This window comes from Meleagris gallopavo, chromosome 11, assembly GCF_000146605.3.
Source record: "Meleagris gallopavo isolate NT-WF06-2002-E0010 breed Aviagen turkey brand Nicholas breeding stock chromosome 11, Turkey_5.1, whole genome shotgun sequence".
Taxonomy (NCBI): domain Eukaryota; kingdom Metazoa; phylum Chordata; class Aves; order Galliformes; family Phasianidae; genus Meleagris; species Meleagris gallopavo.
In genome coordinates, this window is record NC_015021.2 from 7,592,907 (window position 1) to 7,616,542 (window position 23,636).

The window sequence follows — 23,636 nt, forward strand, 5'->3', positions numbered from 1 at the left end:
TAGATGTTCTGTAAAACATTCTGCTGGAATTCCAAACGCTGGCTGTTCTGGCAGGTAGCTTTCAGGTATAAAACAAATCACTGTGTTCAGTTCACTTACTCAAAGAGTGAGTTTCCCACCACAGCACTGTTATGGAGTCCTCCCACCGCTTTGTTTAAACACACAAGTACTGGTGTATTTGTGAAGATCTGCACTTTGCTATTTTTCTGTTCTAGTCTATAAATAGTCTCCAGGATTCCTCATCAGACAACAGACATAAATAGCCCAGCATTTTTTAAAACACCAAAGTACTCTGATGAAAAAAAAAGCATCTGAAAAACAACACATCCTGCCCTCACTGTGCATTTGCACTTTTTTTTTTTTAATTACTGCAATAAACAGCGAGTCAGAAATCTGATGTAAAATTCTGTGCAACTTAGACACTGAGAAAACAACAACACAGCAAATATGGATAGCATTTGATCAAAGAAGTTTGTCCAGGGAAGAACTGAGCATGCTTATAGGACTGCCTCCATCCTGTCCACCTCCCCTCCCTCCCAAATTCTGACCAACACCCGCAGCTCTTGGTCTCTCAAGTGTGAGCAGAAGACTGCCTTGTGGAAGTCACTACCCATCCATATGTGATGCTCAAAGGAGCTTCTGAAGCTTCGAGAAAGCTTTACAACAGAACATTCAAAGTTACTTCTTTAAATCACACATATTGTGCAAACTCATAAGTAATTCAAAGTGGTCAGGTGGATTTTCACAAATTATCATTTCATATCAAATGTAACTCTTGGTTTCAACTTCATCTTTGAAAAAGATACAAAAAAAAAGAAGTGAGACTTCATTCTTCACAGCTGGAACCACCATGGAGACAATCCCCAAGCACACACACCAATTAGTGCTTCAATTCCACCTCTCTTTTATCCCCCTGCTTTCCTCAACCTTTAGTACTTTACAGCCACCAGGTCAGCAGCTCAGGTCATTGCCCACCATGCCTTTACCCACTCCGTTTTTCATTCTTCATCCCCTCCCTGGGCATTGCAGCAGCTGCTGCCCCAGTCACATCTCACCTTCCTTCTACGCCCCAGAACCACACGAAGGAAGGCACACACTGCAACACTGATCATTTCCAAAACTTGCTTCAGGCTCAGACTATTCCTCCCAGACTAGCAAGTCTCCATAGGAAATGTTTCTGTACAGAAATAGGTACGCTGCAGACATTCAGACTATAAAAGGCTTCTGCTTGTCTACTCCTGTTTAAAGAAGCCCCAACATCCAGCTCTTTAGTTAGGCAGGCTCCTTATGAAAATAGCAGCCCTTACCACACAGGAGCAGTACAGACAGTCAAAATAAACAAAAATAATATCTGATACCTATTTAAGTCACCATAGAAGTGATTAAATATAGATACATACATATTTTTCTACTTGTGAACCATATCATCAGAAAGTACTGTCTCTTGCCAGACAAAAAAAAAAAAAAAAAAGAGGCTGCCTCTGAAATTCCTCTGAAAAGTGGGATAAAGTTCAAATTAAAAAATGAAGCTCTTAAAAAGGTTTGGAAACACCTTTACTCATTCTGTGTGTAAAAAAAAGAAATTCTGCTCACCTAACAACTTTTTTATTACATCCAATACTTGGAAATAGTTTGGGAGGAAGAGCAGAATTCCTTACCAGCTCTAGAAATCACACGATAACCACTAGGTATTGTATAGAGGACTTATTGTACCTATGCTTCTAAAATAAACAAACAATTCAAGCAATTTACAGTCATCAGAAATATTTTGCTGTAGATAAAGTAATTTTAAAAACTCTGATCTCACATGTTTTTTACTTGTCACAGCCATAAGAATACACTGCAAATAAATTTTTTAAATTATACAACAGGTACAAGCCAAAATTTGGTATTCTGAACTTGCGTAGTCTAAAATACACTCTTCACCTTCAAATTGCAGCCTTACTCTGTAATACCTGAACTGCTGAAAATCCCTGCTGCCAAGGTCTCTGCTTGCTCTGTAAGACATCACATAAACAGACACCTAAGCTGCGATGTGCACTGAGCAGTAACAATCCATCAGTAAATGGCAAGTTACAAATCACTGCCTGACAGCACTATTCCACGAGCAGCCAAGTTACCACTTCCAGATCTACCAAAAGCTGGTACCTCCAAGGAAAAAAAGAAAAAGAAAAAACAGAATTCCTAAGGTTAAAAAGCAAGCAAACAACAAAAACGAACACACACACATGTATGGCTGGATAGAAAAGCTTTTAACAGAAGAGAGATTTGTTTTGGAGCACCAGCTAGACAAGCTACTTTGGTTTCCTGAATGCTGTTATTGTGCAGGACAGTAAGGGAGCAGTGAACATGTGATAACAAATTACGTGATTCCAGGATGTCGAAGTGCCTCATGGCGAAGTGGCTTTAAGCTTCCTCTTCACATCATCGGGTCAGCATTCATGCTGACACAAAAGCGTGGTTTACAAGTTTACTCTTAGCCATGGGTTCACACTTAGAAATGAGTATTCTGTCTTCCTCTGGGATCATCTAAGGAAGCTATCCTGTCTTTCCAACCGAAATAACCCACAAGAGACCGGATGAGAATTTTTCTGCCTGCTGTCTCACAGTCCACAGCCATGCTTCTCTACCTATCCCCTTTAATTTTATAATTTCTACCAAACCCATTCACATCCTCCTCCTTTGTTTTCATCTTTCTAGTGCTCCCTTGAGCAGCCTTGCAAAGGGCACAAAAGGAATGTGGGATGGCTCCTTCTGCAGACGTGGTGGACCAAACCAAGTGGTACTTTGCTTACCTTGGCAGATATTCCCAGCATTATAGAAATTGCTTTCACACACAAATCTCCAGTTTGCAAAAGCATCCCACCCCCACCAGCTTCTAAAAAAACTCTGTAGCAAGCTGTCACCACAACGTCCGAATAACTGCAAAATACTTAGGATCCTCCAACAGTCATTTTCATTTTCATAGATGTATGAAAGCACTCAAGAAGCTATTTAGCATTTGACTATAATAACCTCAAACACGGCTTCTATGGATAAAGATTCTTCACCCTCCAGTGCCCATAATAGATGCTTATAAAAGGGTAATCTTAATAAGGGTCACATTCTTTAATTATGTTTCTACTTTGTATGTCAAATGCAGTGCTAACGAGCGGAGAATTAATTTGATGGAAAAACAGACCACTCTATCCTAATTGAAAAGAAGAGTAAATTCCTTTATAAATCACAAACTGAAAGGTGCAGGTGTTGTAGAAAGAGAATAATCTAATAGTAAGTGTACGAGACAAGTTCCATTCAAATCCAAAAATCTAGGGATTTTAGTTCAGTAATCTTTTTTTGCTAAATCCATGTATTTATATTCACAGCCCATATTGTGGGTCAGATAATATAGTATTAACAAGAACAAAGGTCCACTTACTACCTTCTTCAGCCTTCGCTGCATAATTCCCAGCAGCACATAAGCTGACTGCAATAACTGGGCTACCATATGCTGAGCTGCAGCTGGATCTGGTAGAGCTTGCTCCTTCCCAAGCAGTGAGAAGAGATGGACCAAACTCAGCCTGCAACACGTACACTGGTGTGCTACTTAAGGGACACAACAGCAACATGCTGCTCCTGACTGCAGAAGTATATAATTTTATATTATGCCTCTAGATCAAAAACAGCTAATGCTTAATCCAGGAAACCGCATTTCTGGAGAAGAAAATACCCTGAGAGAGTGGCTTCTGAAATGAAGGACTCTTTTTCAGAAAAAAATGCTGAATGCAGTTTATGACCAGAGCTTCCAGATTCTCAGGAATCAACCGTTGCTTCTGAGGGTCCAGGAAAGACAACTATGGAAAGAAAATCTATCGGTCTGAATTCACATATGTTTCTACACACTATTCAAGAGTTCCCACTACCACTGTAAACTTTTATAAGATCCTATTTGAAAACTACAGTTTTAAAACATATCCTCAAGTAAACAAGAGCTTTACTGTTCAATACATCCAGAAATTTCTCAAGATTTTTTTTTTCCCTGCTCACTCCCACTAGAGACAGATTTCTTACCTCTGTGCATGTTGAAACAGAGAAGTCTTGCAAAAGAAAATATTTTGATGCAATCCATACCATCCTCATAGATACTAGTTGTGAGTAAAAACTACAGGATGCAATTTACTCATAGTCATCCCCAGTACATGGCTCACAATTAGGAGATAAAAAGATAAATTCAAAAAGAGAAGAGTTGAAAGAGTGTAATGAAATATGGTAAGACTTACGGTCAAGTCCATTGATGTATCTCATTGTAATTTCACAGTGTCCCCAAACCGCACTGACTATGGGGTAAAGTTTTTCCCCTTTTAGTCCTCTGAAGGCCACTCCAAGATACTGTCCATCTACCATAAAGCTGAGCGTTCCTTCGTCCATATCCAAAACCACCAGTAAGGAGTCTGGGAGTACAAAAGACTCATCCGGTTCCAAGAAGACAGGATATGTGACCCCAGGCTGGTTTTTACAATTGTGATAAAGTTTGTTGCGTCCCAGATCCCAGCCCCACGACTCGCTGTTGCTGCCCACCAGTGACGTGTACCCCACCGAGTGCAGTGGCGCTTCGGCTGTGGAGACTCCCACCACCGCGTGAGTCCCCCGCTGCCTCGTGGGCCAGTGGATTTGCCAGACATGGAGGCCTCTTGTGTAGCCGACTTTGCCTCGGATGCAATCTGTGCTTTGGGCCACGGGGTGTCTGTGAAAAGTCAGTTTATCATCTTCCTTTACAAATATATTTAAAGAGCGGTCTTCGTTGTTCCAAGCATGTTTGTACTGGATCTCTAGCTTTGCAGGGGGCATATCCAACAACATGTCCAGCCGTGCAGGCTTGCAGAAATCCGGGCCTCTCAGCTCTCGTTTCACTGGCCTAAAAGGGGGCTCCCTCACATCCACAGACTTTATGCTCCCTGAGATTTTCTGGCCCATTGCTTGGCTGCAGATTTACCAAGGAGAAAGAAAAGCTGACTTTGGCCCAATGTTACCTCATGAAAGCGCTTGTACACTGAGCCAGTGGCCTGACAAGCTGACTGAATTTACTTCTCCTGTTTGGAGCTTTTTAGCAGCAATGTTTTCAAGAGAAAAAAATGTTCCTGAAAAAAAAGAAAAACAACAGAAATTTTCCAGTTAGTTTAAGAAAGTCAATAGAAAACCCACAGCATATTTTTAAAGAACAACTTATTTTCCCTGTTAGTTATTTGAAACACAAAAGCTGACAATTCACCACTTTTTGTTCAGTAACATACCACGCTAACCAGACTGATGACAGCATATTCTGAGCCCACCAGCACACAGAGCACAGACAGTCATTTCCTCCAATTCATAATAGGATACAGACATTCCTCACCTTCTGCCCTTCTACCCATTTTGTCTGGCCAGGTTCACAGCAGTCTTGAAAAAGGAGCATGGTACTCCCCAGCAACAGCAATAAACTTGGTGTCCAGCTGCAGCTTCACTTTCACTTACTCTTTTGTTTCACACTCTCAGAAATATGCACTACATCTCCTTCCATTTCTAGCTGTTCTTTTTCCTAGGCCCTTGAAAAACATGGCTTCAGCTTTGGGCTCCCCTAGAAGAAATGAAGCGGCTGAAGAATTCTAAATGTTTATTTTTAGGGTACCCTGTTTAGCAAAGTGTGAAAGCATCTCTGACAGAGAGGAATCTCAGCTCTATCACTTTGAAGAGGGGTACAGGGAAAGTAAACAAATCAATGTCTGTGTTATATGAAAGTGTTGGGTTTATTTTTTTTCCCAAAGCAGAGACGTAAAAAATGATTTTTTAAAAATGATTGTTAAATCCATGCAACAGGTAATTCATTTTCTGGTGGCTTGTGTAAAGTCAGTCCCACACAAGCGTATGTAGGCATGTGCATAGAATTAAAAACTTCTTTGTACTTAACTTTTATCAAAACACCTAATTTCAACAGTTTAAAATAAGAACTCAATTTAAGTGCCCAAGTGCCTCATATCATGCTTGCAGGAAGATTCAGAACATTCCCCAGGAGCTTCTTCTCACTGAAGCAGTACAGCAACTTGAAAATTATCCAGCATGAGATCAGCTTGAAAGATCTCTTCCTTTTTTCCACACCATGTAAAGAGAATCTGGAAGCTCAAACAGTAATTAGATTTAACTTGACGCTTGCCATTGCAAACTTGCAGAGGCACTTGCAGACTTCTGCAAAGCTGACTCAAAAGTACAATGATGAATGTGGTCTGCTGAAGCAAGGTCAGTACTATATTTCACAGTAATTATCCAGAGGGCAACAAAATACTGACAGTAATATGCACACAGAGAAGAGACAAGGAGTAAATATCACCAGATAACAAGGCTTTCCTAGAAGGACACATGATCAGTAATTGGATGGCTCCTCTCAAAAAGGTGCTTGATTATTTGAGCTTGATGGTAGTATATGGGAAGAGAAAATGTCAGAGGAACCCCAGCAATTCCTGGAAGAGATTTAACTCAACATGTCTCTTAAAATTTCATCTTGAAAGCACAAGGCGACTGCTAGGTTCCTGTTGGTGTGCTGAGGGGAGTCAGCCAGGAAAGTCCTCGGTGCATCCTCACATTTCACTTCCCAATCGCATAAGGAACTAACCTTGGCACTGAGATTTAACTGGCAGGTTACCAAAAGATTATAAACAGCGAAGGGACTCACTTGGCAAGCCACAGACAAACACTATTCCTAAAGCGCCCCAAATTGTAACAGAATAGGTTACTAATAAACAGATCAGTAATTCAGAGAGTTAAATATATCATCGTAAATACCTTGATACAAGCATAATTGTGTCTTTACTCTGGGATGTGCTTCATAATTATTTTGATTTGAAACTGTATCTCATAATGTTTGGTCACAGATATGAACACCACTGTTCACATATCAATATTATCAAACAATTTAATCACGCATTACAACATTTTGCCAAATGGCTTTGTATTTACATAGGACTGAACGATAATGTAAAATTGTATAGCTCCTGACGCATTAAGATAAGAGCTCCGCAGAGCTTCAAAGCTGCCCTTCATCAAATACTTTCTCCCACCCATTGAAACATATTGTGTGCTCTTCCCATTCTTATTCTGCATTGTCTGACAGTTGTTCTCAGCTTCTGCTATAAGGCCAACTGTAACCACACTTGTAGCATTCAGCTGTCAGAGGACTTGGACAAGTAAAAGCAAGAGCAAATTCAACACAATTGTACTACTGCACCAGCACAGGTGTAACCCCACGCTAGCTGCTATCTCACAGCTCCAGTCATGTGCACTTAGTGGTAACTGACATGAAATCTTTACCTGAGGTTGCAGTGAATGCCTTCTGCTCCACAGCCTACACACCACTAACGTGAGCCCTGTAAGGAGCACCTCATGCAGACAGTGCTCCTGGAAGACCACAACAGTCTCTCTGCCTGCCTGCAGGACCAGCCTGCCTCCAAGCACGTGTCATCTATTCCCTTCCTTTATCAGCATCCTGCCCATTTAACAGCAAACAGATGGCAGAGACCAGCTCTGAAGCAAGATCACATCTGCAGAGGCATCAGCTCATCCTTCATCCTGCCAGACGAGTGCAGCTTTCTGGGGTGCAGCCCCAGAAGCACAGCTGGCTGCTCTCTCCCCTTCCCGGGGAACATTACACTGTCAATACAGCAGCCCTGGCAGTGTCCCGCTCACCACTACTGCCAGCAGCACCAGGCAGCTCCTCATCACACAACTACCTGCTGACTGCTCAACAGAGCTTGTAAGGAAAGCCCAAATGCAAGGGGAAGAAGAGCTACTTGTTAACAACTTCCCAGGCAAAGAAACCACAAAACTGGCTTCCAATCTGCAGGAACAATGTTAGACAACACAGAATTTGGAGAAGTTGAGGGTTAATGGATAGGATGAGATAAGATTGCTCCTTTCAGGTTAAGCTCTACCCAATGCACTTACAGAAATACTTGGTCACAAATTTCTCAACATCCCCTGAAATAATGAAAACTTGCTGAAGCACAGCACTGTCATCAACCTCCTGTGACTTTTTGTGACCTCATGGTACTTTACTTAGGGAAACTCAGCTCCTTGCCTGTCTTCTCAAAGTCAAAAGTCATTAGGAATGACATATATAAAAGAATCAGGAACAAAATATATATACATATAAACATTCTAAAATTAAAGCAACATGCAATTTCACTGCATAATTTTGCTCTGAATGCAAACTACATGTCAAATTTGATTTGGAAAATGTTGCTTTCACAGAGCACTGCTCCTCCAGCAATTTCAAACCACCACAGCAGTTAAGAAATATGAAAATATTCCCATTTGGCATAATAAACACGATCTCTCCAGTATATCCATTCGGAGGCTAAAACTGAAACATTAAATGTCATCAGACACCCTTGTGAAAAAATATATTTTGTGGGAAAAGATAGTATTTTCATGGGAAGAGTAAAAGAATCATACCATTCACTGTCCCTACGCAACTGGAAAGCTCTGGCTGAGAAGACTGCTAGTTGGTGTAGCCTAAAATGTTTCTGTCTCAGTCTCACACTCCTGCCATGCTTTGTCAGGATCTGACGATTAGATTAAGCATACTGTACAAGAACAAGCCAACTCCTAACAGGAAAAGTGCGTCAGCATCGCTTAGCTGTGTCTTCATGCAGACTGCCAAAATATTTAGGGAAGTTATTCACAATAAAAACACCAATTATACTCAGCAGAAAAAAGCTTGCTGGGGTATCATTCCACTATAATTAAATACAGTGCATTTTTAGCAATTCAGTACATTGGCATCAGTAGAACAGAACTACCGATAAAAGAAACATGTTTTCCTGTGAAGTCAGATTTTTTTTTCACCATTCATGTTTATGTTTCCCCATCAATTACTATGAACAACATACGCAGAAAACTTGAAAAACACAGATGAGAAATAACATAGAAATAGTGCAAAACTACACTAAGAACATGCTGTGGCTGACATCATTTCTACCAATGTGGCACCAAAATAAGTGAAGTGAAACAAGTTCTAACAAATAATACTGAAATAATCTCTTCAGGAAGGTGACCCCTCTGCCTACAAGCACAGCAAAATCCTATGCAGTGGTCCCCACTCTTCCTGCAATTGCCTCTGGCTGGCTTTTTGCCTTCACGCACCCAGCTCCTGCAGCACTGTTCCTGCTGCCATAGGCTGTAAGGGCTGCAACGGAAGTCTCCAAACCTGTGCCTCTTCTCCCTGGGCACAGCTGTTGTCCTTTTGCCAGGTGTCTGAACAGAACAAATCCCCTAAGTGTTCCAGCACTTTGACTCTGGTCCGAGCCTCTCTCCAGACGAGTAAGAAGAGAAACACAAGCTCTGTTGTGCTGGACAAGGTGATGATAAGCATTCCACAAGTTGAAGAACAAGGAGTTTTAGCTCAGTGCAGAAAGTGTAAAGGCATGAGGTCCAGTGTCTACGGCTTATGCTCACAGCATGCAAACAGCTATGAAACCATGACAACACTGCTCCGAGGGTGACAAAGAATTAGTACATTTTTGGCACTCTAAAATACTGGCCAGTTGGTTTCAGCTATAGGTCCTGGCATCCAACATTTCTGATTTATTGCATATTTTGAACAACGTTGGCTTCCTTTGTCAAACTGGGAATATACAGTAACAATGCAAGAAGCCAGAAATGCTTGGACACCCTGAGCTATCCTGTGCTACAGATAACATTTTGTGTTGTATACACACTTAGCAAAAGAACATTTCACATGTGGGATGAACACTGCAGCAGTAAGTCATGACTTCTTCAACTCCATGAAAATCCCAAGGATGTGCATCCATAAAGGGTAACTTGTTTTGTCATGTTACAAAAATGTAATTGTTTCAAAATTCAAGATAAGTTTGTTGTTAAAATAAATTGTGCATTTGGTTGCTTGGAATTACAATAATCTGAAATATCATATCAACTGTACCGCCACAGTTAGAAGCAGTTTAGTCAGATGAAGAACTTAGAAAGAATCCTGAATAGCTATGAATATAGTGGAATGTACATTTCTAAATGCTTCTATCAACTCTATTTTGAAACTGAGCTGTTTTGAAGTTTTAGTTTGTTTTTCAGCCCTCTTTCTCTCAGCAAGTTTCCAGAACTTAACTCTCCAGAACTAAAAGATTGGGTTAGATAAATAGAAACACTGGGTGGATAGATAGAAACATTAATTTCCCAAAGAAACATGTAAGATGAAAAAACCCACTTCTATTCTGTTTGTTTTTTGCACAATGACTTCTCAGAATACAGTAATATAATATGAAATTATAGTAACATAATGCAATGAATTCTATAATTTTTTGCTATGCAAAACTATTTAAAACATTCCATTGGAAAATTACTGAAAAGAAACACACTTTTGTTTCAGGGTTTTTAACAGGAATACACATGTGATTCCATAATTACCATCAGCTTACTCACATTCAAGCTGCTGCACTTTCCTGCCACCCCTACCCATTCCTTCTGCTTTTGTCTTGCAGCCACCTGCATTCAAACGCTCTTGAATTTGCCTCAGGAAACTGAGGTTGGTAAAATCTTGCATTTTATTTTGCCAGGTTATTTTCAAGTGTGTGAGCCCTTTGATCTGGCACATCAGATAGTTCTGCAAATGCTTGCTCTGTCATAGTATCTAAATTCAAGCCACGAGTTTACATCTTCCTCCCCCTCCAAGCAAGGCATCATGCATCTTTCAGCCTCCAGCCACCCCTACCCTATGGTCAACGCCTTCCAGAAGTGGACATTTTGAATGTTCAATATCACACTTATATTAAAAGAGCAAATTAACACATGAATAAAGCCTACCACTAAAGGGAGAATTATGTTTTCTGTTTCATTTTGCATTATACAGTATAATTTCCCTCTTTACATTTTTACTCAGCCATGCTTCATCGAATAAATAAGTAATACCAATAGGTGTCAGAACACAGAAAATTTAAAGCTCAAAAAGTAATTAAGCTTTAATATCTCAATTTCTCTGCAGTCATTATTATTTTTCACCAGCTTTTTTTTTTTGTCACTTTATTTTATACTCTTAACTCCACAGCTTTGTATAGATCAATACTCTTACAGAATCGGTTTCAAAACAGAGAACTCTAAACATGGATGAGGCTGACTACACTCCATCTGCTTACATTTCTTTTGATGTAACTTCCAATGGAATCAAACGGCCTTCAAAATGCAAAAAAAGTTGCAAAGTCAGAGATGAGAAAAACTCCACTGGAAACCACCACATCGGCCATGCAGCCAGCTTCACATCAGAGGGGACATGCCAGAACTGCTCCCTGGGCTGAGGGGAGCTCCAAAGACGGCGGAAAGAGACTCTCAGACAAACAAGCACTCCCTGAGCTTAATGCGATTGTTCTCCAGAACTTTATCTCAACTGCAGATACAGTAATGGTGTTCTCCAGTGAAAAGCTGCCCCCTCAGCTCCAGGCTCAGTCACTGCATGACTCAATGTTCCCCACGCCTGGTGAGCCTTTGTGAACCATGAGGAAGCCGATGTGCACAGGTGGCTTTCAAGGGGCACTTCTATGATGAAGATGGGAATAAGGAAAAACTTTCTTGTTTTAATCACAAGCTGCTGCAGACTTAGCAGACTCTGCAAGAGGTTTTCCATCTCCACAATGCCTGTCGGCGTGTTTAGCCATCGATGAATGAGCTGAGCGAGTTCTTAGCCTCTGCACCATTTATTAAAACTAATTCACTAAAGGCTTAAAAGTTACAGTGCTGCTGGAACGACCAGACTACATTCATCTGCTTGTAGCGCTCTGAAGGCTTACACTGTTCAAATGCTCATGTGAATTGCAGCAGCAGCTTAGGAACAATACTTGTCAGATGCTCACTGCTGGTGGGCCACTGGCAAACACATCCAACATCGCAGCTGAAGCAGCACACACGAGGCAGCTCCTGATCTGACCTGGATGGCTTTAATATTTCCAGCAGAGCTGCCAAACTCCAGTGACAGAAACATATTGTGTCCCTGGCCAAACACAGTGGCCAGGCATTGGAGATGGGCTCCCTGCAGCGAGCTGCTCAGCCTGGTGCAAGGCGGGCTGGGACAGGCTGCAGGGAAGCCACTGCTGCACACAGGGTGTCATGAGGGGGGGAGGGCAGGGCTGGAGGGCACCCAGCCATTGTACTCTGCAAACATGTTGAGGATGAATGCACGAGAACAAGTTCCATTCCGAACAAAAGCGTATTCTTTTGTTTAATAGGAAAATAGGCTTACACAATCACACCATCTGCATCCCTCCTAACCTTCCCCCTTAACTACTTCAGCCAGCAGTCACCCCCTGCCAAGTCTGAACAGCAGCGGCTCAGAGCAACTACATTACAACCGAAGGGGCAGCTGGGCAGTGGGCAGGCACCCTGCAAGTGACCGCACGGACTGTCGGGTTGGACTGCAAGCCAATGGCTGAGAAGGAGCTCTGAACCCAGCGAGCCTGCTTCACGAGCCTGCTTCAAGCTTTAATAGCAGGCAAGACATCCTGCAGGCTTCAAGTCCTGAAGGGAGCAGGAAGAAACGCTTCATTAGTCCTGCAGTTTCTAGAGGGACTTCTTTTAAAGAACAGAGGTAAAGTAAACAGACTTTATACATCTTAAGGAAGCAGCATCAGAAATTCAGACCATGAACTGATTTATGACGGTTTTATATTTCCCAAGTGAGACTACAAAGTGACACAGAGCTCCTGAGCTCTGACAAAGAGACCAAACAACTTCCTCTTAAATAAACAAATATTTTATTAAAAAAAAATAAAAATAGCAACAGCAGTGAACTTCATCTGTCTTAAACATGGCTTTGCTAAAGTCCATCTGTCAGTAGCAAACAATTGCACAGACAAATGGGAATGAAGGAGTAATAAAACAGAAACAAACTACCTGAACATCAACTACAAAATTCTTTCTTCTCATACACTTAAAAGCTTCCTCTTTTACAGAGCAGTATTTTCTGTGCTTGCTGTTAATGAAGGAAGCAGAGCATTTAGTAATGCAGAGGAGTCTGAGAAAGGCCACAGGGATTTAAAGAGTTAAAGCTGCACAGCCACTGATGTCCCCACAGTAAGCATCTCTGACTCCTGAAGGCACAAGAGTTGCCTGTGTGAGGACTTGGGACAGGTCCTCTCCTGGGAGAGACCAGGCATACTGCTATTTCCTTTTTGGATCTTTCTTTTTGCCAGAGCTAAACAAAGAAGGGCTGACTTCTCAAATAAATACTATTTTATATAGGAAGAAGCATCCCCATTACCTAGACTTTCCACTGTTAGCACCAGAGAGGGCCTCCAACTAGGAAAAGCCACAGTGAAAGATGTTGTCGCGCTGAGAAGTGTTTACATCTCCTTACTACCGACCTAAAAGAGCACATCCTAGAAGAATTTCATGCTGCAAGTGCCAACAATTCCAGATATTTCTGACCACAGGGAAGTACTTAAAACAACACACGAGACTTCCTGATAAAGGGATGGATAGAAATAAATCAGCTTTGTGCCTACCTACAGGAGTCTCAACACAGACTGATCCATAAGCTCCATTGCAAAGGCTGTGTTTCTCAAAATAACTTCCCACTTAAGTTCCTGCCGCTAAGCAGTCTTCTGCAGAGGCTTTTGTTTCAAGCAGTATTTCATTACTAGTTTTATTTCATTCTTGAATGCACTGGGGGAAAAGAGAGGAAGAAAAAAAGAAAAAGCAAACGATTTGGAAAAAAGCTGTACCAGGATACAATTTCTGATGGTAATAAAAAGATATCAGTACTCAATGTCTACATATACTGCCAGTGAACTAAAACAATTAGCGTAATGTTCTGGAAGCCTTGCCAAAGCTACACAAAAATGTGCATGCTCCAATTAAACTTTACATGAAAAAAACAAATTTGGTATGATTGTTAAGAACCTTCAAGCCATCATCTAAATTTGCCAGTTCTCCAGTAACTCAGGCAGGCCCCACTTTGCCCTAGAGAGAATATGCTCAGTCTAAGTTTGGATCAGCAGCACTATGCACAGAATGAAAGAACTGAACACCAGCAACAGAGGGGAAAAAAAAAAAAGCAAAAAAAAAAAAAAGCACTGTTTCGGAGTTCTTACTTCTGGAAAAAGCAGTGAAACCCTAGACTGCTATGGGATGTACAGACCACCTTGGTTTCCAACATAATAAAGAATTAAAGTGACATTTAGACATGTCTTTACAATTATGAGACTACGTTCAAGAAAAAAAGATGTCTGTTTTCCCAACGAGTTATAAAACCATAACACACTCAATATGGCCTACACTACGAAACAAACATTGGGAAAATTATTCTTTTTCAACTTTATCAGAGCTGGATTTGGTTTCTTTTACCATTTTCAAGAAAAGCACAGACAGGAGGGAACAGAGTTCATTAACATGAGGGAAAGAAAGAACAGATATTTCAGTTCCATTGCACGGCTTCTTCAACACAGGCTTACAGCAAAGGACCTGCCTGTTACAATCCCCGTCTCCCCACAGCTTCCCTCTCCTTTCCATCCTTTCTCTGTGTGCCACACTGTCAGCTGTTTAGTACTATGAAACCCTTCTCCCAAGAAGTCTGGAAGTCACAAACAGCTTGCTTTCTCAAGCACCCTTCCTAGTGAACTTACATAGGGCTCTCATGTTAGGACTCAACAATTCACAAAAAAAAAACTATCCTCAAAGTAATTGCAATTAAACAGGATTGTTTATAAAAGCTGACCAGCTTTCATTAGTCACTGAGACACAAGCTTCTACACAAAACTAATCCCAGCTGCGTAACAGAAGGAAAGACCTCCATGTGTTACCATCAGGAATTTTCCTTCTTCCTAAGAACTACAGCTTTGCTCCCACCCCACCTCTCCCTACAAGCTCTCCCGACCTCCCTACATGCACATCACCACAGGGAATCTCCAGCAGATGCTGTTTCTATTTTCTCCTCTGGCACTGGCCCACTTCAGTTCCTGAAAGAGCACTTATTTATTTTCAGCTGACTTTGTCATTTGGAAACACTAACCTGACCCATGTGTGGGATTAATCTGACAAAATTTAGATTCTGTGATGTACATGAGCTCATCATCAGGACAAAATTAAAGTCTGTAAACATCTAATTTGCAATGAATACAAAAAGTGACTCTTCTCTAAAATTAGAGGAGATAGTGGAATTCATCTCATACAGCACAGAACCAACACGCTAACTGACTTAAATGTTCTTCTCATAAGCAATATAAAGAATGGGGAAGAAACAGATGCATACACCAAAACCATTCTGACATTATTCCTGCTGTTTAGCACTGGTTTAAGATGTTTACATCCAACCCCACAGCACAGGCTTTTCAGGCTAGTGCAGCTCCCTGGCACTGCTGAAAAGACAGAGCACAGAATCACACTTATCTAACCAGCTTTCATCAGGCAGCACATATGTGGTTCAATCTAAATGCACAGACTCACCATCATTACTAAAACATTATGTCATGGCTTTTGGGTAGCACAGTATAATCCAGAGGAAGAGATAACGTTGCAGTAGTGTCAAGGTCTTTTCAGAAATTCTTGTAAGCAAAAGTAAGATAGAAACACAGATCCCGGTTTCCAAATCTACCACATGGCTTTAATGGCAATAAGTGTGATATCTAATGATATCACAACATCCAGTACTGCAAAAGTAGTTCAATTTATTCAGAAAATCATTCAAAACCATCTGTGGCCATGTACTGGTAGAATTGAGGCATATTTGTGCTGCAGCAGCTGATAATGCATGGGTTCCCAACTACCACCAGGGGCTGTGGGACATGTAGAAATTGGTTCCGGCCTCAGGCTGCTTTTCTGTGCTCTAAAAAACAAAAAATACTGTAAGATCCTCTAACGCGACCACAACCCTTACTATAAAGGGAGAAAACTAGAAAGAAGAGAGAGGTAGAACCTCTCTCTGTGCTACCATCTAACTTTCCTATCTAACATCCCTATCCCAATTCCCTACCTGACGCTATGAAGATAAAGACTTTGGGTAGGAAAGAGGATGTACCTGATAAGGACATTGGTGGTAAAGCCAGGAATCTCAGGTACACTCCCAAGTGGTCACTAAGATTCCCTTGTTTGGGAACTGCTGCCTTAAAGCAATGGCCAGAAGAACACAGGAGGAGTCAGGCAAGGAGACGAGGAAAACTATTTACTGAACTGTGCCACAGCTGCAGCCAACACAGACGTACAAGAGCAATGAGAAAAGACAGCCTCCAATGCTATACGCAGTATAGCACAGTACACAGCGTTCTACAGTGTTCTTCAATGAGGAATCTCATGTCTAAAATGCTCCCAGGCAGTGCAATGGCAAGGTTGTACCACAGCACTAAAACTAGCTCACACACCAAAGGACTGCATTTGGAGCTCATCTTGCACTGCGAAGCACAGCTCCGAAGCAGAGTAAAAGACAAAGGAAAGAAGCACAGCATGCTCTTCTGCAAGGAAGAATTAATAGCAGTGTAAGCACAGGGAACTTTCAATATTAATAAAATATAGCAGTCGGTCTCCATTCAATTGCACTGTACAGAAATCACTATGATTTATGACCTCGGCCTAGATCCAATTGCAGAGGAGAAAAGGCTGTGTGTGCCTCTCATATTAAGCATGTACCACTTCATGTCTGTGCAGGACACAGGAACAACCAAGGCTGCCCGCTTTACACAAACACAACATTAAAGGGATTAATTTCTAAGGCAGTGGGAAATACTACATGAGAGAACTTTCAATCCCCCAATACTGTCTATTTAAACTAAGCTGCTTAATCAAGTTAATTGAGAGAATTAAGAAAGCACCAAATTCCCCAACTATTCTCTAGCCATTCCCAATCTTGTGTTACTCTTCCTGGGCACAAGCTCCCCAGCTGGCACTGTACAATCTATCATCAGCCATTAGGCTGATTACCAGCTATTAGTTTTGCTAAGTACATGTATGAAATTTAAACCTATTTTGTTATTTACAAGCTATTATGTATTGCATATGAAGCAGCTGTACAGTGTTCAGTGTTAACAAGAAAAGCGTAGCTGAATATGAGTTACAACCAGTAGCAGCAGTAATTTCCTTTCCTTTCCTACCGAATATTTGTTTGATAGGACAAACAGGACAGATGTTTATCATCTTTAATAGCACAGCTGATTCTGTAGGCTGAGGAATAGGTAAGAACCCACCACAATTATCAATGTAATAAACATAACATTCAATTAAAATGTCATTCTAGAAAACACAGAACTGGAATTCTTACAAAACAACAATTTTTTCCCCGTTACAAGACAGAGTGATTAAACTGAAAGATACCCCGCTTTATTTAAAAAGCTAGTTGTTACATACAATAAAAATATCTTCTTGCACCATTAGAAACCTAAATGCAAGACCTGAAATCTGCTAAGAGCCTGTCAAACCATACACCCTTGCTGTAATAGTGATCGCTAAACTTCCCGCTACAATTATTTTTATACAACAGACACTAGCTTTGATTCAAGCACACATTTTTTCAGAAACCAAACATAGAACAGCTGTGAAATCAAACTCCACTATATGCAAATATTCAGCTCAAAAACATGCAAGCAGAATATCCCTTGTGAAGGCCACTTAAGTGGGAATTCTGTGATGAAAGTTTTATTAAATGTCAGTTATGCCTTGGTGTAAGGATATCCAGAGGAAGCATCCCACACACATTTTTCATAACAGGTGCAAACAGATGCCTGCTCTGCACAGTTTAGATGCTTAAAAGAGTAAGTGTCCGAGTGTCTATTCTGTCAGCAAAGTTCCTGGGGAAATGAGCTACTTGCTATACTCACTACTGCGTTTCCTGCATTCCTAATTCAGGCATCTAAATTTAGATGGCAGATTTAGGCAGCATACTTCCCACTCTAACAATCAAAACAAACAAACGATCAAGTCACTTATCTTCATCCATATGCAGAAGCAGTAGACCTCCATGCACAGGCAGAGCAAACTGTAGTACATTACAGCAGTCTATCAATCTCAGCAATCTCTAGCTACGGGGCAAGAGAAATAGTCTCCTCTCATCTCCTGACACGTGCGTTAGTAATTACACATTAGTCTGTGCTCACTACTTTGTGACATTTCTGCCCAACCTTGGGCATAACTCCCCTGAGTTAAAAGCTATTGCACTGCGATGAAAAAATAAAATTTACAAATTAAGAGAGCATGGTGGCTTGGCTTCATTGAAGCTTCCTCCTCCAGCATCCTCTATTAGCAGAATGTAGACAGAGTACAGAAGTAAAGCCAGATCAGTAAGTCTCACGTCTCTGGAGTGTCAATAAATTCAGCTTCAATTTCCCTTTGGTGTTTTCTTCCAGTAGTCAAATTGTGACAGCTTGACAGATATGGATTTCTTCTTTCATTTTTATTCAACTTTGCTGGAATGAAGTGATATAAGTGAATAAACTGCTAATTCTTATTAGAGTCTAAGAGTAGGAAACTCAAGCCAATTATCAATGCTGTAAATGGCTTGCTGGAAAAAACACCATAAAATAAAAGACCGCCCTATCCCTAGACATGAATTCAAGGCAGCAATCTCATACACTTTCTTCTATTCCCAGCACCACTTAACAGGAGCCACTCCAGCAAGCAAGGGGAGGGATACTGCCATGACAGCACTAATGTCCCACAGCAAGGAGTTCAAGCACACACAGATATCTCAAAGAAACTGCTGATTTCATCTGTGCCCATCACCTATGACAACTGCTTACGTTTCACATTTCATTTCTTAAAACTGGTGAATTTTTACACTTAGTTGATTCATTGAATTCATTACCTTTTCTCCAGATGCATACACATTTTCACATCTTTGATAGATGATCACTGTACTTACAATGCTGAATCTTACTTTATTTAAGTCATCAATGAACTACATGTAAGATTTTTAAGATTACAGGAAACTGTTATATTAGCACTGACCAAAGTACAGAGGATCTTCTTTATCTGATATTTTAAACATTTTAAGTAACCAGCAGCCTCAACGCGCTATTTGCTTTTGAATAAGAAAGATGACAGAAAACACACCCTTTTTATCTTGCAACATAAAAAACGAGGACTATATAAATATTTAATGAATGATCAGTACATTGTGAATTGCAAGCGTGACAATCAATTAATATTAGCCAGATGTTAGCAGCCTCAGAGACTGACAATATCGAAATATAAGGAAACAGCAACAACGAAGTGCACGTCAACAGTCCTTTTACAACCCCTTACTGAAGACTTAAGACAGAAAAGTTTCAGGCTTTCTACTGCATCTAGCTGCTGAGAAGGATCAGCAGATAACACAGAAGACAGAGCTAGAACAGTCCTGATCCTGGTTACGTTTCAGGACACAGACTTACTTCTGCAGGAAGAAAATCCTCATTCTTCTGGCAAGGCAGGATAAAGGTGGGATATCTACCAAAGTCCGTTTGCGAGATGTTCCTTAGGAATTGTTAAAATAGAAAGGGACAGCCCAGTCAAAACAGCACGTATGTGCATTTGAGACTTGGGTAGCCAACAAGAACTTCAGGAAACTCACAAGAAAGTGAAGTCAACTAGAGAGTCTGCTGTGCGACTCTGCAAGAATTAGTCTGCAGTCAGCTCAAAGATGGATTTCATTGCCACGTTTTATGCTGCACACCAAAGCTTACTTGTCACTCAGCCTCTGACAAATCCTCAAAGATAAAAGTTGCTAAGTCACCCACACTGCAGCGCAACACAATCCAACTCAGCACCTGACACCCATCACCAACAGGATTAGCCTACAGTGTCCAACCCAAAGATACACAAAAGGGAAGGAAATATAACTGCTGCTGCTTAGCTTTGGTTTAAGTTCAGCTGACTTTACTGTGAATAGATCTAGGTCAAAGCTGAACACCCATGTTTCTCACTAAGGAAAAGAACGCATAAGGGATGAACTAACTGCATTGGTCTCTGAGGCAAAGAAAACATCCCTTTAAGAAAAATAGCACAAATTCTCAAATATACAAACAAATATAAGTGCACTAGAACCTACCATTCCATTTTTGGTCCAGAATTAGGCAAAAAAAGGAAAAAAGTGACTTCTTCCTAATGATCTTGATGTGCAGGCCCAGTTTGTAACAGGAAAGGGGTAGCTGAAATACAGCCATTAGGTTTTAAGCAAATACTGCCAATCAGTTTCTGGCAGTTCTTAGCTGAAAGTCCTCTTCAGGTCTCACTGCTCACATCCACTGTTTGGTCTCCAGAAACATTCAGCAAGCATCCACGAATGTCAATGGATGCCATTTTTTTCCACATGGAGGAATTCGGTTCCACACGTTTGTTTCACATGCATTTCCATGTCAGATGCCATTTTGCCATGCTGCCATCTGTCACACAGCAACAAAACATAACAGAATATTGGTGGGAAGGTTCAACCTCTGCTGCCATACCACCAACATCCACCCGACAACATGAGCTAACATCAAAAATAGGAAGCACTGCTTTCAGAACAGCACTCATACATCAACCAGAGCTCTTCCTATCTTAAACTGCATTTTATAAAGACAGCTTTAAGTCACTGCTGAAAGACATGTGTATGTTAATGAATCTGTGTTGCTCTCGGCAACGTACGCAATCCCATGAAAAATACGTGTGGGTGAGGTAGCTATCTGGTCTGGCAAGTTTCAGTCCACAGCATATGTTTATTTTCTAACAGTAAGTCCAACAACAGTAATTTACAGAATTATCAGCAAATATTTAGCTATGCATAGCAACCGTACATTAAGCTTTGACTTAAGGCAACTGGTTGAATAACTGCATTTTTTTAACCATTAGTTTCAGAGCAGCAAATGGGCTTAATAAATACTTTAAGACCCCAGGACAACATGTGTGGCCTACATTTCCATTAGCCTCAAGCTGTGTGCTGTATTAGCACAGCCCAGCAAAACGGAACAAAATGAGCTGCATCAGTCTAAGCCGAGTTCCACCAGCACAGAGCCCCATTTCACAGAGCGGCCAGCAGGACCAGGCAACTCCAACTTGTGCTCCCCTCCGCCAGCCGCCTCTCTCTGGCCTTCAGCCAGGGCTTATGAAGTCCAGCAACATTTACGTCAAACCTCTACAGTCCTCTTTGTGTATATTATATTAAGAAGAGTACATTTATCGTCACTAGGAGAAGGAGGAAATGGAAGTGAACAACAACACTGCTCCATGTTGCTTTGTTCAAGCTGGGATTCAGAGCACCCAGAAGTGCTCTAGAAGCCTCATGTTTCCACTGAAGTGACATTGCCAGAGCACGAAAGCACGTGAGTAAAGGAAGCAGTGAGCAGCCAAATGAGCTGAAGAGAAAATGCAGACTAAATGCAACGCGAGGTACAGAACTTTGCTCTGGTAAAGGCATCCCTTCAGCTTCTTTTCACCCTCTTTTTCACTCTCATCTTGGCAAAGAGGAATTAAGGAGACAGGACAGCTGGGTGCCTAACTACTGCTGCTAATTACTTTAAGTATTTTGAACTGTAAATGTATCAGAAAACCACGTTCTGCTTTTCTGTTCCATTGCTGCCACTGTACCTTAAGTATGTAGGCACAGGACAAGTCTCCAGCTGTCTTAATTTAAAAAAAAAATACAAAAAAAAAAAGAAAGAAAAAAGAAGATCCAACCTCAGACAGCACTCTGGTATCCAGCACAGAGTTCCACTGTGCCAAGTATTCTCCTTCCCCACAGAAAGAGGGCTGTGACCTATCCACAGAAGAAGGGGAAATGGTGATTGCAAAAGAAAATAAGATAAAAAGAGCTTGCTTGATTTTTCTAGATACATGGAAAATCCATCACAGAAGTTCATAGAGCAACAATGAGGCCTGATAAGTTTATAAGCTTCTGCATGTGAAGTCACGGGAGAGGTGGCCCATGGCTCAGAAATTCCTGTGTGGCACAGGACACAAATCATGAGGATGACTAATTTGGTCAGATCAAAAAGCACCAGCTCTGATTGCTTCAGGAAGCAAGATACTCAGGCAGTTCTTCAATAGAGGGCTGGGGTTTCGTTGTTTGTTTTTACATTTCTACACATAAAACAATTAAAAAAACCCAGTGCAAATAAACAAAACCTTCAACTCTCAAGGGCTACTTGCAAAAAGCCAGAACTTTCATTACATCAAAGCTCCAATCCTGTTGGACAGGAAGCCTGGGGCTTCTGAATGGGCATGGGTAACATTAACAAAAACAGCCACATAGAATGCACTGGTGCTGGGTCTGCAGGATGGAGCCCAGCAACACCCATACACCCGTGGGATGGCTTTGGCAAGGCCGTGGAGCTCTGCCACTCACCCCCGTGATGTGGGAGCTGTCAGCCTGCACCCAGCCTGGCACAGCCAGAAGCAGGACTCTGAGGCATGTCAACCACTAAGAGAACCACGCTAGTACCAATGCCAGTTATAAAACTTTGACTTGTTAAGAGAATGTGTGGTATCTGGCATTATTCTGTCAGCAGCACCAAACAATGTCACAGCAATTTGATATTCACATTCCTGACAGGCTGCTTTAGTTACAGAAACAACATTAAAAATGCAGCATCCTTCGAAATAGTTGGAAAAGCAGGGCAAGTTCCAGCCCCAAGCACAACAAACGGCTCCACGGGTCTGGCTCCTCCCTGGAGGATGAAGCCTTTCACAGCCAGCAGACACTTTGTCAGGGATCGTTTCTGTCACCCGTGGCAAACACGCTGTGAAAATATCAGTCACAACTTACACACTTCAGCCAGTATCAAACCAGCGACCAGCCATCCCCATACAAAGGACATTTTCCGCGCATAGCACTCCAAGCGCAAGTACTAAACACAAAGGAACAGAAGCGACTCGCTGCCAGCACGGACGCTGCCACATCAACTTCCTCTGCCGCGCTGACACACAGGCGATCCTCGAGAATGAATGGGGCAGAGCGCAGCGCGCAGTTCTCCAGCCCTCGGCCGCAGAATCGCTGCACGCCAGTAGCGCCAGCAGCAGGACTTTTAAGAAGTAACTAGAGGACGAATTCGGGCAGTACCTTTCTTTGTGGCAAGTCAAGCCTCGCGTACGAATCGAGTTGCCCCTTCCTCTCACTGAGATAGCTCAATATTTCCAGCCAATCTGAACGGTGAAGCCGAGGTTTTAGTACCTGAAAAAGCACCAACTAAAAATTGCCAAATACTGGCTTGCGGCAGGCGTTACACAGGAAGGTTTGCTTTCACCAACGTAGTCAAATCAACACAAGTTTGTAAGAAACCTAAATCTTCAGCTAAGCAAACATCTAATAATAATTCTCTTTCACAAGTCAAATAAGTATTTTTTTCTTCAAAACGTTACATTATTAAACAGGAAACATTCCAGATACGTACTTCTTCTAACACTAGCGTGGAAAACAGCACTGTGTAAAAAAGCACCTCGTACCCACAGACTTCCCATGCAACAAAACACAGAACTAGCACAAGCAGACGAACCTATCCGCCCCAAACTTACCATAAAAGAACCATCAAAGCAACTCTACGGATCCGCTACGCGACCAGAAGGGCAATCCAGAGGAGAGGACACGAACTCTAAGTAAACTCAAAGAAGACCGAGAAGAAACTCGCCGCGACTCGCAGGAGAATTTCCCCACGCGGTGCTCCCCGGGGGCAGGAAGACCCCGCCGCGCCGGG

The 23,636-nt window shown here is 41.6% G+C and overlaps 1 protein-coding gene across 1 annotated transcript; it reads right to left on the reverse strand.

Moving 5' to 3' along the window:
* Window positions 1-4,123: 4,123 nt before the first annotated feature.
* SPSB4 (splA/ryanodine receptor domain and SOCS box containing 4) lies at window positions 4,124-23,630 on the reverse strand. The gene is made up of 2 exons (XM_031555114.1): window positions 23,458-23,630; window positions 4,124-5,117 (listed from the first exon to the last, which is right to left on the reverse strand). The coding sequence occupies exon 2, from the start codon at window positions 4,951-4,953 to the stop codon at window positions 4,156-4,158; it is 798 nt and encodes a 265-aa protein (XP_031410974.1). The 5' UTR covers window positions 4,954-5,117; window positions 23,458-23,630; the 3' UTR covers window positions 4,124-4,155.
* Window positions 23,631-23,636: the final 6 nt, after the last annotated feature.